Below are 13,655 nucleotides of genomic sequence, written 5' to 3'. Positions count from 1 at the left end.
TTCCTACCCATATAAGCATCTCCGAGGGAATAGTAAATATGATCATTTGTCTGTACAACTTTTTTAAAGAATATTTGGGCTACATACTAAGTTCCAAATTTTGCAGACTAAGCATGTGTAAACTTGTGATTTGTAAATTTTCATAGCTTATTGCCCAACTTTGCACATGTTACTTTCTATAAAATACTACTCTATTTTGGAGGGGAGATTTTTCCGGGTACATATGAAACTAGCTCCAGATGATGATTCCTATAGAGAATGCAATCCAGATAACCAAGCCAAAAAACTGAACTAGTTCCTAACTACATCCAGAATGCTACGGGAGAAAATGACACGTTCTTAGACACTTGATAGGATTTAGCGGTGCCGTGGACAGTTGTTTGCAGCTCTCCATCACGGCTGTACTTAAGGCCAAAGATAGCGATGTGGAGCAGCATGGATCCATCACGGTCGGCAGCATCGTCGTCCTTGCAGGAAACACACTCCACAAGGCAGAACTTGGTGTTGCCCATATACGTGAGGGTGGCGCATTTGCTCTTCCGGTAGTCCTTGCGGAACAGCTTCTCGTTGCCCATCTTCCACTCGGGCTGCCCGGCACTCGCCCCGCCGCCGCCGCCTCCGCCTCCGCAGGACGGGACTTGGCAGGAGCACACGTACCCATCCTCGTGAAGCCCGACCCATGCATCCAGCTCGCCGTAGGATTGACAGGCCCACCAAGCACTGACATGCGGGGCCCACCAAGCTCTAACATGTAGGAACCAAACTCTGATAGGCTGGGCCTACCAAGCTCTAACATGTGGGGCCCACCGAGCTCTGGCACGTCAGCCCCACCAAGCTCTGACAGGCTGGGCCCACCATATCTCTGACATGCGGGGCCATCCAAGCTCTGGCATGCCAGGCCCACCAAGCTCTGGCATGCCGGGGCCTCCAAGCTCTGACATTCGGGCCCACGAAGCTCTGACATGCGGGCCCACGAAGCTCTGACATGCGGGGCTAGGCGTCCAAAATTGATGACAGGTAGACACGTGTGATCGCACGTGTGCAATTTTTTTTGGCATGGCAACTGACATGTGGAGCCCATGTTGGTGTTAGTAACAAGTCTGGTCCACTTCGCGTGCTGGGAGGCTGTCGGAACGTGCGGCCCCACGCAGGAGGAACGTGTCGGTACCTGACATGCGGGCCCGAGTGCTGCAGGTCAGGTACATGTGTGCAGACAGTGGTTGTCTCCCCTTACAAATATGGGTCCCAGTACTGTAGGCACTGGACTGTTCTGCGGGCAGACAGAAAAGTACGTGAACAGAAACGTGTAGAGTGTGTCCACCGGCCTGAAGCCCAGCTATTGTGACACCTCCCCCTCCCCCGGCCCCTCCTCGAGTCCGCAGTTCGGGCCGCCCACCTCCCGCGTGCCCATTTCTGCATAATCGTTGATGTTTAGAGCTCGCTCGTCACTATTTTGGGGGCCAAGCGGCCCAAAACGCCACCTGTGAAAATGCGGTACTGTCATAGAAAAAGACATTTGCTGATGGGTTTCTCAAACGTCAACCATGTACCGTCATTGAAGCCCCAATTGTTTGTAGTGGATGCTACTCACTCGCCGAAGGAATTTCGGCGCCGGTTGAGGCTGACCAAGGATCGGTTCATGAAGATTGTCTTTGGCGTCAGGGAGTACAGCGACTACTTCATGGGCAAGCAAGATTGCACAGCTTTGTGGGGCTTCTCCTCAATCCAAAAATGCACTGCTGCAATGCGTTGTCTAGCATACAGAGCTCCTCTAGATACAACCAATGACTACTTGCGCATGGCGGAGTCGACATGTTCAGAGACTATCTACAGGTTTTGTCGTGGAGTCATAGCGGTGTTTGGTGGGAATTATTTTAGAGCACCAATGGCAAATGATACAGCTCGAATCCTAGAACAAGATGCAACCCGAGGGTTTCGTGGGATGCTAGAAAGCATCGACTGCATGCATTGTGGTTGGAAGAATTGCCCTTTTTGTTTGGCAAGGGATCTACAAGGGGCATACCGGTGAGTGCAATGTCATTCTTGAGGCGGTGACAGACTATGACCTCTGGGTTTGGCATGCTTTCTTTGGCATGGCAGGAACAAACAATGATATCAAGCTGCAGCGCTCTCCGGTGTTTTCCAGACTGGCTGAGAGAGAAGCTCATGCCGTGAACTTTGAGGTAAATGATCATGCATACAACAAGGGGTACTATCTAGCTGATGGTATCTATCCAACGTATGCTACATTTGTGAAGACAATCCCGACTCCAACTTTGGAGATGGGCGCTTACTTTGCGACATGCCAGAAAACAGCTCGCAATGATGTTGAGCGTGTTTTTGGGTGATTCAGGAGCGTTTCGCCGTTGTCAGGTACCCTGCTCTCACTTGGTCTGAGTCTCAGCCGTGGGAGGTGATGAACGCATGTGTGATCATGTACAACATGATCATTGAGAGCGAGCGCGATAAACCTGTGCATGATAATCAACCAGTTAATTATCAGGAGCCTCTTGCTGAAGTAGAGCATGTACCCAACAATTTGCCATTTTTCTTCACATGCACCAAGAAATCTGAGATGTAGGTGTTCATGTTCAACTTCAGGCAGCCAACTGCGCAGAGAGAAGCAGCCAACAACACATGATTTAATTTAAATTATTATACGGATAATTTTCTTTATATTTGTGTTAAACTATATTAAATTTATTGTATGAATAATTTTATGTGATTAAAATATTATTTCAAAATATTGTAAAAGGAAAAAAGAAAATTGGAGGCGCCGATTTGGAGGATGCCGATGTGGAAACCTATTTCTCAATATGCTGTGTCGGCTCCCCCAAGCAGCTGTGCTAGCACACAAACCGACAGTTATTTGGTATTCGTCGGCGGAGATGCTCTTGCAAAGACGTAGTAGAGGGCATGACGCGTCAAGACGCGGGAGAGAGGGAGGAGGCAGACAGGAAGGACACGCGGCATGCTGAGCACGCGTGTATACCTAGGGCTAGGGGTGTGTGTAGCTAGGGCTAGGGCGGCGATAAGAGCATCTCCAGTCGCGTTCCTTAAAAAAACGTCCGGCATAAATGATTTGGGGGACGTTAGGGACCGCGCCGGATAAAAAGAGACCAAAAATCTGTACAAAAAAGAGATTCTTTCCAGCCGCGTCCCTCAAACAGCGTCCGGATGCATGCATTTTAATAAATGGGACCACTCCATGTGGGAAAAGTAGGTGAGAGAAAGTGTGGGAAAAGGGAATGACATGTGGGGAGTAGGGACTGCATGCATGCGTCCGGACGTTGTTTTTGTGTCCGACGTCCCCGGTAGAGACTGTATAGAGTCTCTACCAGGGACGCCGGACATAAAATGGGACGCTATTTAGCTTTGAGGGACGCGACTGGAACACGATTTTCCTCATTTCTTGTCCGCCGTCCCCCAAACGTCATTTGGGGGACGCTGGAGATGCTCTAAGGAAGGCAACAACAGCGAGAGCCACCCCATCCCACCAGAGTAGTGTACCGTCGACCGAAACGACAGAGCTAGAACCCAAATAATTTGTTACCGAGCAGCACTAGAATTGGGTTCACAGAATTTTTTTTTCCCAACCCAAATAATGTGTCACCGAGCAGCGCTAGAATTGGGTCCACACAGCCACACAAAAAACGGGAAACCCATAGAATGGCTCGCCGCATTTGCCCACAATTTTGTCCCTGCGACCAATTTGGACACACGCGGACCAAATGGGTGAACATAAATTATTTTGGCAAGGATAGAGTAGAAGCAAATAGACGAACCCAGAAAGAACATATAACGTGCTTCATCGCAATCATTCAGCTACCTCGCTGGTTTCTGTGCTGCGGAGGTTGACAGAAAAAGGTTAACGAAAAAGTTATCACTAGAACTTTATCCACCCTGGACAAGCACTTCGGTTGCATTGCTACCCTAGATCGGTACTCCTAGGAAAGGGATTCGGAGCTTAGTACTATGATTCAGAGCCATATTTACATATCCACTTGTTCGTTTACAAGCTAAGAGCGGCAGTGTTTTATTCTTCTTCAGATTCGGAGGCACTGAAATCAGGGTCGCTTTCCTGATCAGATTCTCTGTTGTCAGAAAATTCCGGCAAAGAATCTGACCAGGTAGGCGACTCAGCCGTCTCAAGAGGTGCTGAACTTTGTTTTTCACCTAATCCAGACCAAAAAAAAGAAGCTGGTTAGATTTAAAACATAACAGTATTAGTAGTAAACAATTTCACTACAGTACGTAACAGACAGCATGCAATTGCCCTGGGAGCGCTGGGAATCCAAACAGCAAATTTGTAAGACTAGGAAATTTTCACTAAAAAAGAAGTTTGGGACACTATCAAGGAGATGCCCGTTGATCGAGTCTCGGGGCCAGACGGTTTTATTGGCGCTTTCTACCAACACGCATGGCTGGTGATCAAGGCTGACATTATGGTTTGCCTGCTCAAACTGGGCGTCGGCGACGGCAGAGCATTTGTGAGGTTGAACAGGGGCTCTGATCACTTTGATTCGAAGCAGCAGGATGCGGTGGAGATTGGAGACTATAGTCCAATCAGCTTGGTACATTGCTTCTTGAAACTTTTCTCCAAATTGGTGGCTAACCGTTAGAGGCAGGGTAGGAGATGTCAGTACGAATCAATTTGTGTTCGTGGAGGGGGATGCTTGCGCAACAGTTTCGTGTTGGTCAGGCAGGTGGCGAGGAAAATCAATCAGCGTCAACACTGAGGTGTGCTTCTCTAGCGGATCTCAATGTCCTGGAGTTTCCTATTTGAAGTGCTTCGGCGAATGGGTTCCTATTTGAAGTGCTTCGGCGAATGGGTTATGGAGCTCTGTTCCTAATGTGGATCGTGTTGCTTTTGTATACATCAAACACCAAAGTGACAGTGAATGGCGTGCCAGGAAGAAGAATTCAGCATACCCGTGGGCTTAGGCAGGGAGACCCCACGTCGCCAATGCTGTTTGTGGCGGGGATGGAGGTGCTGACAGCTTTGGTGGCCAAAGCAGTGGATATGTGATGCCGAAACCAAGCAGCCGTGCTAGATCAGGAAATAGCAAGAACGGATAGAAAAAAGGAAATCCAAGAAGGAACTAAATGGAGATTTTGTGCAGCGTGAGAAGGTCAGCTCCCGAAAAAGAACCTCTGATGTCCGGCTGCAGCGTGATGAGTTGCTCCTCCAATCAAGCTTGATTTGGGACGAATTAAATCTCGTGGCTTTTATTTGAGTTGCTCCTGTACCCTAGTAGTTTTAGCTTTGATTTGAAGACTAGCGGGGAGAGAAAGACACCATGGATGGACCGTGTGTAGCAATAGAAAAAGGTGGAGAGACTAATCTGAACATATGACATGGTTGGTGGCAGACTATACTTATGACTGATCTTGTCCGTTGATTCAGATCGAACGACCAAAATTGCTGGAATCATGTAGCACCTATAGACCTAGTAGTACTAGATATGTTCTCTGAGGTAGGAGAGGTTACAACATACGGAACCATGAATGCCTTAGCAGGGGCTGAAAATGGTCAAGGATCCAGAGGCCAGAGCCCGTGTTCCACAACCTCACCAAGATTACCATGGGAGAGGGCACAAGAGTTTGGATTTGGCGCGATAGATGGATCAACGGTCGTACGGCGGAGGACATTGCACCGCTGGTGACTAGGTCAGTGTCCAAAAGGAAGAAGAATAGCAGTTTGGTCTAGGAGATACTCGCCGAGAATAGATGGTTGACAGACATTGATGTAAACCTCACAGTGGAAGGGTGCGCTCAGTGCATCAAGCTAATGGGAGGAGATAGAAGCGATGAACAGGAACAGCCAGGAGCCAGACATGTACGCCTGGATAGGTGCGTAGTCTGGGAGATACTGCTATGCCAGGGAGAGATCGAGTTCAAGATGCATAAGTCGGTATGGCGATCGTTTGCACCTCTCAAATACTAAATCTTCAGCTGACTCGCTCTCAGATACCGCCAATGGACCTCGGATAGAAGACAGCGACATGAGCTGCAGGAGCACATGGAGGCGTGCTTCTCATGCTTGCAGGAGGAGGATACCGTAGATCATGTCTTGATGCAGTGTCTCTATGCCAGACAGGTGTGGTATGGTTGTCTGATTGCGGCGAGGTTAAACATTGTGGAGCCACTAAGAGATAGTACTTTGTAGTGCTGGGACGCGACGCGTGAGCTTTGTGCACAAGAGGGACAGAAGAGGTTTTGACACCCTGATCATCCTCACGGCATGGTCGTTGTGGAAGCAAAGAAACGCCATAGTTTTTGGTATACCTCATATCAATACAACACTGTCACAGCTTATTGGGCGAATTAAGGATGAGTTTAACTTGTGGAAGTTAGCTAGAGTAGGAGCGAGTCTGCCGCGAGAGTAGGCTAGTGAGTGCGGAGTTTGCCGGCTTTGCTGTTCGCAGCGGAGTGTCGTTCTTGTAAAACATTTCTCTCCTATAAAGATTTGGTATGCCTTTGGCGTACCCTCGGAAAATAAACATTTTTCACTACCTTGAAACTGCTAGCCTGACATTTGTTAATCATTCTATAGTGGACATTACGAATATAATTACTGGCATAAATTAAAACTATACAGGAGAGGAGTTATGTGTAGCAATGAGGTGTCATGCCTGGGCTAACATTGGTTGCATCAGAAAAATGATGGTCATTTCCTTCCTTCAGCTTATGCAGTGTAGCAATGAGGCGTTCCTGCAACATCAATATGTCATCATCAATACATAATAAGAGAAAAATGTGGAATTTAAGACACCGGCATATATACCTTATCATAGAAGAATTTTCTTTCATTCTTGGCTTCCCAGGCCTTAACTCTGTTGATTAAATTCTCAACTGTTTCTGGAAGAAGAAAATAACTTAGTGAAACATAGTAACAGAAAATTCACTTCACAAAGTTGTTAGACTTGGCCTGAATCGTATCGTCTGTGCTAAACGCCTGCTGGCCGATACCCCTGACAGTGACAGGTGGTTGTGCACCTACCTGGCTACGGCCACCTTTGTCGTACATGCAATGTCAGCTAATTGCATTGCAGGTCTATTGTCAGTTTGCGCGCCGCTTTTCAAGTAAGCGCCAGTTTTTTTTTCTTTTAGTAAGAACCAAGCGTTAATTGTTTCCACAACAATCCTTGAGCTCCTATATCGACCAAATATTTTCAAAACCATAACCGCACCGGGGTTAGAGTCATTTATCACAGGTAGAAAATTTGATCTGGTCCATTCACCAAACTGCTAGATCTTACTATAGAAAACCAAAAGTTGATAGCCGGCGACCATTCTCTACGGCTAGCTTTCTCTTAATCATCTCAGAGGGTAAGTGCCAGACCACGTTGCCTCTATCTGATGCATCAGTTTATATTTCCATGTATTCAGCATATATGTAGGACTTGCTCATCTTACGGTATAAGTACGACTGTCAGTTTTGCCAGCTGTAGAGTGAATATACTGTGAACTTATTGATTTACCATCCTACACTAGGTTTCTACTGCACGATCTTCCTTACAATAGGTAAATTGACAATGAACGTTATAAATTGCAACGGTTTTCAAAGTTCAGCAATTACCTCGAGTGTGTAAGCTACTTCCTTCTTTTACATGTCTCAACACAATTTCTGCCCGACTAACAATGCTTTCCCTCAGCAAAATATCTTTAGCAGACTTCACTACCAATTCTTCAAGCTTATCAGCTGCACCAAACATATCCATGCTTCCAGCCCGCACGTCAATCATTGTAAAATTGATTTTGTAGTCTTCATCATCGGACAAATGCGTTTGGCGCAAATTGGCAGCCAACACTGCAAATCTCTTGGCAACCTTTTCAATCAATTGACCTTCCAATATTGCAAGCTCTGACTGAATCTACATGAAATTCAAATCTACATTAGTTGCACAATTTATATTTGCAGAATAGCAACCCAAGTTCTTGCATTATTTCATGTTAACATACAAAACGTCAAAACCCAACAAGGCATTAAATTAAAAACAGGACAAGGTAGGAACCGGGTCAATTGAGCAATTTGTTTGCCAAAAATCAATTAGTATTCTCTATTCAAATCGCCCAACATCTGCTCAAATATCATAGACTAGGTAATTCTTACGTGAACAACAAAGTAGCCCGAAAAGTCAGTATGCAAACATATAATTTGAATACATATATTGTCAGCATGGTTTCCTGAAAGAGCTTGCCAAAAAGGACTGTAAACTGCACTAATATTGCAAGGCAAATGCATTTACCACAATAGTATGTCAAAAGGACAGACAGAAACTGCAAGCATGTTGACCAACACTGAGTCTTCATGCTATTACCATATATACACCTTAACAACAATCCACTGATGCACTCACAATACATTGAATTTGACTGGGTTTTCTGCATGGGTTTTGCATACTAGATGGAGAATCTCCTTAATTAAAATACAGAAATGAATAGAAGTAAACCATCCTGTCCCCACTCACTGTAGCATAGCATAATGGTAATATAGAAAGACATTTTTGATCACCACACATTCATAATTACGTGGCTAGCGTTAAACCCTATATCTCCGTTGTAACTTGTCCAACAGAAGCACGTGACAACAATATCTAATCTCCCAATTCATCAGCTTTTTAACTCGTTAATTCTTTCAAGTCAAGAGGGATAAAAGATATGCATAACTGTAACAATCGCTGCAATTTTAGTCCTAGTTGTCAACTGGCCTCATGTACAGAGTTCCAATATGCATTTTCCCATTAGCTCATGTGGCTACAAATTGATAATTCCAGCTAAATGTCTTGAAAGTTGGTCCAATACACATCAATAAGTTATGGAGTAAATGCTAGTTCCACACCAACCACACGATAATATCAACTAGCCAATACATTCTGAGAAACTTGTATAAGTTTACGGTATGGTCAATTAGTGCAATACTGCACCCAAGTACTGCTGGTACTGACCTTAGTTAACAGAGCTGCAGAGAGAGCATCTTTCTGAGTGACTTCAGCCAAGGATGCGACATTGTTGCGCATGATATAGCGATATTCCTTTTGCTGGTCTAATGTTACTCCCATGTGATCCCATAGATCCATTACCTTAGCTTGCATGCGCTGTAGCTGCAATCCAACAGAAAACCATTGCATTTAAGCTAGAATTACAATTCCAATATATATGAATGACAACTTCTACAATTGCAATTCCAGTATATATAAATGACAACTTTGCTTACATTTTCCAGTCGCTGCTTCTTGAATACATTGAGCCTCCTCAAACTTGCTGTAAGTGACTGATGAATTTGAGATAGACTAGCAGACTGCTGATAAGAACAGTAAATTAGATGCAATACATGTGCGATTAAAAAAATCTTTGAAGTTGCCAGAAGATACCATGCGTTCTTCTAATAATACATCCTTCTCCCCTAGCACACTGCATAGTTCACGGTATTCAGCTTCCAAATCAGAGATCGCTTCGGCCATACTGGAACATCGGTTCTTCTCATATTCCAGGGCTCCCTTGTAGGCGACCAAGCATTTTTTCAAGACATTGTTGGTTACTTTGTGTCTCTCTGCAACCGAAACTCCCAGTGTATCTAAAACAGTCTGCGCATACAACACAATGTTCAAGTCCATCCAAATTACTCAAAACTGACAGTACACACATAAATAAGAAAACATACATGAAGCTCCTCCATATTAATTTTGATGACTTTGTCATTTTCTTCAGATATTGTCGCGTAACTCCCTGATATAAAGGAAAAAATTGCAACATTATAGAAATAAATCATTGTCAAGTACTAGACAAGCATGAAACAGCACAATAATGGGAGCAGTACAACATTCTAGTTTACTAGATAAAACAGAGTATAGAATACTGAGAGCTGTGCACCGATTTAGATCCAATGAAGTGCAATAGAGTTATAGACAAAACTTGATCAAACAATAGCTGTGCACGCAATGATTGGAGCAGTTATCCATAGGTAACAGGCAGGCAAATATCTTTGAGAAAAAGCAGGAAAGTATTAGTCAAAAATACTACCTCCATATGGTAGTTTATTATATCCAACTAAAAGGGCTTATACTATAGAACAGAGTGATAGTGAAGACTAACTGGAGCAGCCAACAATGAGAGCAGTTTGGTAATCAATTACCACTATGGTAGTTTATTACCTCCGAATTCTCATTTAACAACATGCACCGAGGGCATTACAAGTAGGGCTCTGCATGCGAAGGGATCCAACGGTAAAACGCAATCCTATGATAGGATTCCGATCCTACCAATTCGCAGAGAGAGGGTTTGGGGATCTCACATTGTTCATGCGCAGCGTCCAATGGGGACTTGGAAGGAGGCGGAGGGGGTGTCGGTGCTGGCAACGGAGGAGGGGATGTCGGTGCTGCCGACGGACGAGGGGATGTCCGTGCTATGGACGGCGGAGGGGATGTCGGTGCAGTTAGGTTTCGGCCCCGCAGAAGTGTCGGCCGGGTCGACCGCAGCGGGTACCTCCTCGCCGCGCTAGAAGATTGGGAGGGCTGGGACTGGGGCGGCGGCGGTGCCAGCGCTAGGGCTCGCCCCAGCTGCTTCGGCGTAAGAGCCGCCCGTGTCGATCGCCGAGGGTACCTTCTCTCAGCGTCGGAGGAATCCAGCGGTCCATCACGCCGTGGCGGGGGCGGAGGCGTCCGCCGTGGCGGGGGCGGAGGCGTCCGCCGACGCGGCGACGCCGGTGGCGGCGACGCCGGTGGCGAATTCGGGTTTCGCATGATGCCGTGCGGTGTGGATGCTCTTTTTCTCTCTCTGTTTTTCAGCTCTGCGGGGCGGAAAGGGGTCGGGGGATACTGGTCTGGTTCAACGACGGCAGTTGGCACGGCTGCGCCGCAATGACGGCATGAACATTGTGTTGTATGCGCCTCACCAAACAGTGCACGTTTGGTGAGAGAGATCTAGAGACTTACATGTGGGTCTCACGTCCACCTCACCAACAAAACAGTGCATATTTGCTTCTAATCACTCCTGCCATGTGGGCTCGCCTATCTGAAAAATTGTTGATTCGCTCTATTAGTGTTTTCCAGAAAGAAGAAAAACTTTTTCTGATCATGATGGTTTTGTTAGATTATTATTAGCCTTTCCTCCTGGGTTTAATTGCCAAAGACATCGTCGCATAGCACACTTAACCACACACAACAAACTAACCACAACATATTTGAATATAGAATAAGTAGTAGTGCAGTGTAGGAGATGAATGACACGTACATCTACGGCACCCACATATTACCCTTTCGAGTATTATGTTGGTCTTCGACATATTGAAGATGAAGTGCCTTCTCATCAACAATATATCGGACAAAATAGCACACCCGTAGCATTGCAGCGGTCCATTATTATAAACTTATATTACAAACTCAAACCAACTGAATGGCCAACATAAAGTATTACAAACAAAATTCCCAAAAGTACGGGGAATTAAAAACCATTATTGTTTGGTACAGAAAGCCATATACTACACTCTCATCTCGCATCACTGCCAAGCTCTAGACGTCACTGCCCTCATGTGAGTACTCGAAGTAGTAGTCCACGCCGTCTTTGCCCTTCGCCAAAGTCTGCTATTCAGTGGATTCTCCTTCGACCTCTATGTAGACCACTTCCTCCGTTGTCGGCTCGCAACCTAATATATATATGTATTAAGCAAGGGTGAGTACATAGGTACTCAACAACTCCAGGATGGTGTTTGATTCACTATCTGACGAGGGAGCTCCACGGCAATGCCCACCATCAGGGGCTTAGGATTGACGGAATCCTGCAGGCTAGCACGAGACATTGGATACCAAACAAACGGGGGTGAGAGATTTACCCAGGTTTTGGACCCTCGATGAGGTAAAACCCTTTTCCTGCTTGTCTGATCTTGGTTTATCGAATATATCAGGTTACAATGGGGTAGCCGATAGGCTGCTATAATCGACTCGCTGAGAGGCAAGGATTTTAGGGTTTGTGCTCTAAGTTGCGGTGGTTCTCTACGTACTATTGTTCTGATGTTTGGCAGGCCCTCTCCTGGCCTTTATATAGCAGGCCAGGTCCCGAGAGTCATGTCCGAACTCGACTAGGTTACAATGAGATCTAATCTAGTCTTTTCTTTTATTGACGCCTTCTTGCCTTCTCCGTCAAGAATCCGTCTCCTGGTAGGTCTCTTTCGTTGGAACCGACGTACAGGCCCACCTTGGTCATTGGACAATCTTCATGAGCCCCTAGTTGGGCCAAAGGAGGTAGACTAATGTCGGGTACCCGAAGAGTAATGCCCACATCAGTAGCCCCCGAGTGACTGGCCGAAACAAAGCTTCAGACAGGGACTATAGTTGTCTTCATCCGAATATCTTGATCAGTCGAAGAGAATTGAGTCTCCAGGATTACTATGAGGTCGAATTTGTTTGATATCGGGTGCGGTCCAGCACTCCCGATGGGAGTAGCCCCCGAGTCTAGGGACGGATGTTTGCAACCGTGTGTAGACTCAAGTTGTACTACTCGAAGATCTTGCTGTCAATGCTTTCGTGAGTTTTGCTTCAACATCCGATATTTTTAGTATATCGGGTCTTCTGGGACTTCGAGTGAAACGTAATAGTTGATTTTACGTAAGGGATAAAGTTAGCGAGCCCAGCCTTACTCGACAAATCAATGTTGGCTAACTGCAGATGACAAAACAACATTACCCTACATAGAATCAAGTCCCCGAGCTCAATCCTGGATTTGCTAGAACCTTCGGGTCCGTTCTTCTTTGAATTCATTTGTTTTTACCGGGTGCGTGTCCAGCGCTCTCGATGGGAGTAGCCCCCGAGTCTAAGAATGGATGTTTGTAACCGTGCGTAGACTCAAGTCGAGTAGGTGAAAGTAACAGATTCATTCGGATGTTAATTTTATTCGAATGCTTCGTCATGAGGAGTCCATAACTTCGATGACATCATCAATGTCGTTGTAACTGCAGCAACAAGGCCGATGGAACGTGGCGTGACGGGCCCATCTCTTGTCTTATCAATCTGTTTTGGAAATGATCGAACATTACGCTCTATACAAGGCGTCTCCTCGATTTCCGCACATAGTGGAGGTAATAGTCCTTTGGCTTGCTTGTTATTTTGACACGTGGTGAACCAGATCTGAACCCAATTTTTACGGCGTGAATCCACCGACCCAGATCGTAAGCAACTTTTCCTTTATAAAGGGGACCCAAAAGATTTTACTCCTCTCTCCCCCTGCCATCTTCTTCTTCTTCCTTCGTTCCTGCAACTTGCTACTACTGCACCCTTAACGCCGCTGGGCCCAAATAACCAATGTCCTTAAGAGCCTTTGCTAGGATGGTCAAGATAAAGGGCGCCGCTGCTGCAACCAGCGCTGCCACGAACGCCAACGGTCCCAAGGCCGCCGCAGCCACGCCGAACAAAGCTTCCCCGGACGCCGCCGCCACCGTCAGGGATGCCCCAGGTGACTGGACCGCATCTACTATGACGAAGCGCGACAAGAAGAAAGCGCGGAGCCTTGGATTAATCTCCAACAAGGAGGGCAACGCAATCTTACCAGGTTCAGATTCTCGTCCCAATCCTCCCGCTGGATTTACTATCATGTTTTTCGCGTTCTTGTTCCGTGGATTATCCCTGCTAGCACACGAATTCCTCCGGTGCCTTTTGCTT

General features: G+C 46.2%; 1 protein-coding gene across 1 annotated transcript; it reads right to left on the bottom strand.

Moving 5' to 3' along the window:
- Positions 1-3,788: 3,788 nt before the first annotated feature.
- LOC127307466 (65-kDa microtubule-associated protein 4) lies at positions 3,789-10,882 on the bottom strand. Its single transcript, XM_051338196.1, has 9 exons — positions 10,298-10,882; positions 9,668-9,732; positions 9,378-9,590; positions 9,221-9,307; positions 8,952-9,107; positions 7,583-7,877; positions 6,788-6,861; positions 6,636-6,714; positions 3,789-4,176 (listed from the first exon to the last, which is right to left on the bottom strand). The coding sequence occupies exons 1-9, from the start codon at positions 10,743-10,745 to the stop codon at positions 4,037-4,039; spliced, it is 1,557 nt and encodes a 518-aa protein (XP_051194156.1). The 5' UTR covers positions 10,746-10,882; the 3' UTR covers positions 3,789-4,036.
- Positions 10,883-13,655: the final 2,773 nt, after the last annotated feature.

This window comes from Lolium perenne, chromosome 1 (genome assembly GCF_019359855.2).
Source record: "Lolium perenne isolate Kyuss_39 chromosome 1, Kyuss_2.0, whole genome shotgun sequence".
NCBI classification, from domain to species: domain Eukaryota; kingdom Viridiplantae; phylum Streptophyta; class Magnoliopsida; order Poales; family Poaceae; genus Lolium; species Lolium perenne.
The sequence above is the reverse complement of the archived record's forward strand: the minus strand, read 5'-3'. Positions and strand labels throughout refer to the sequence as shown.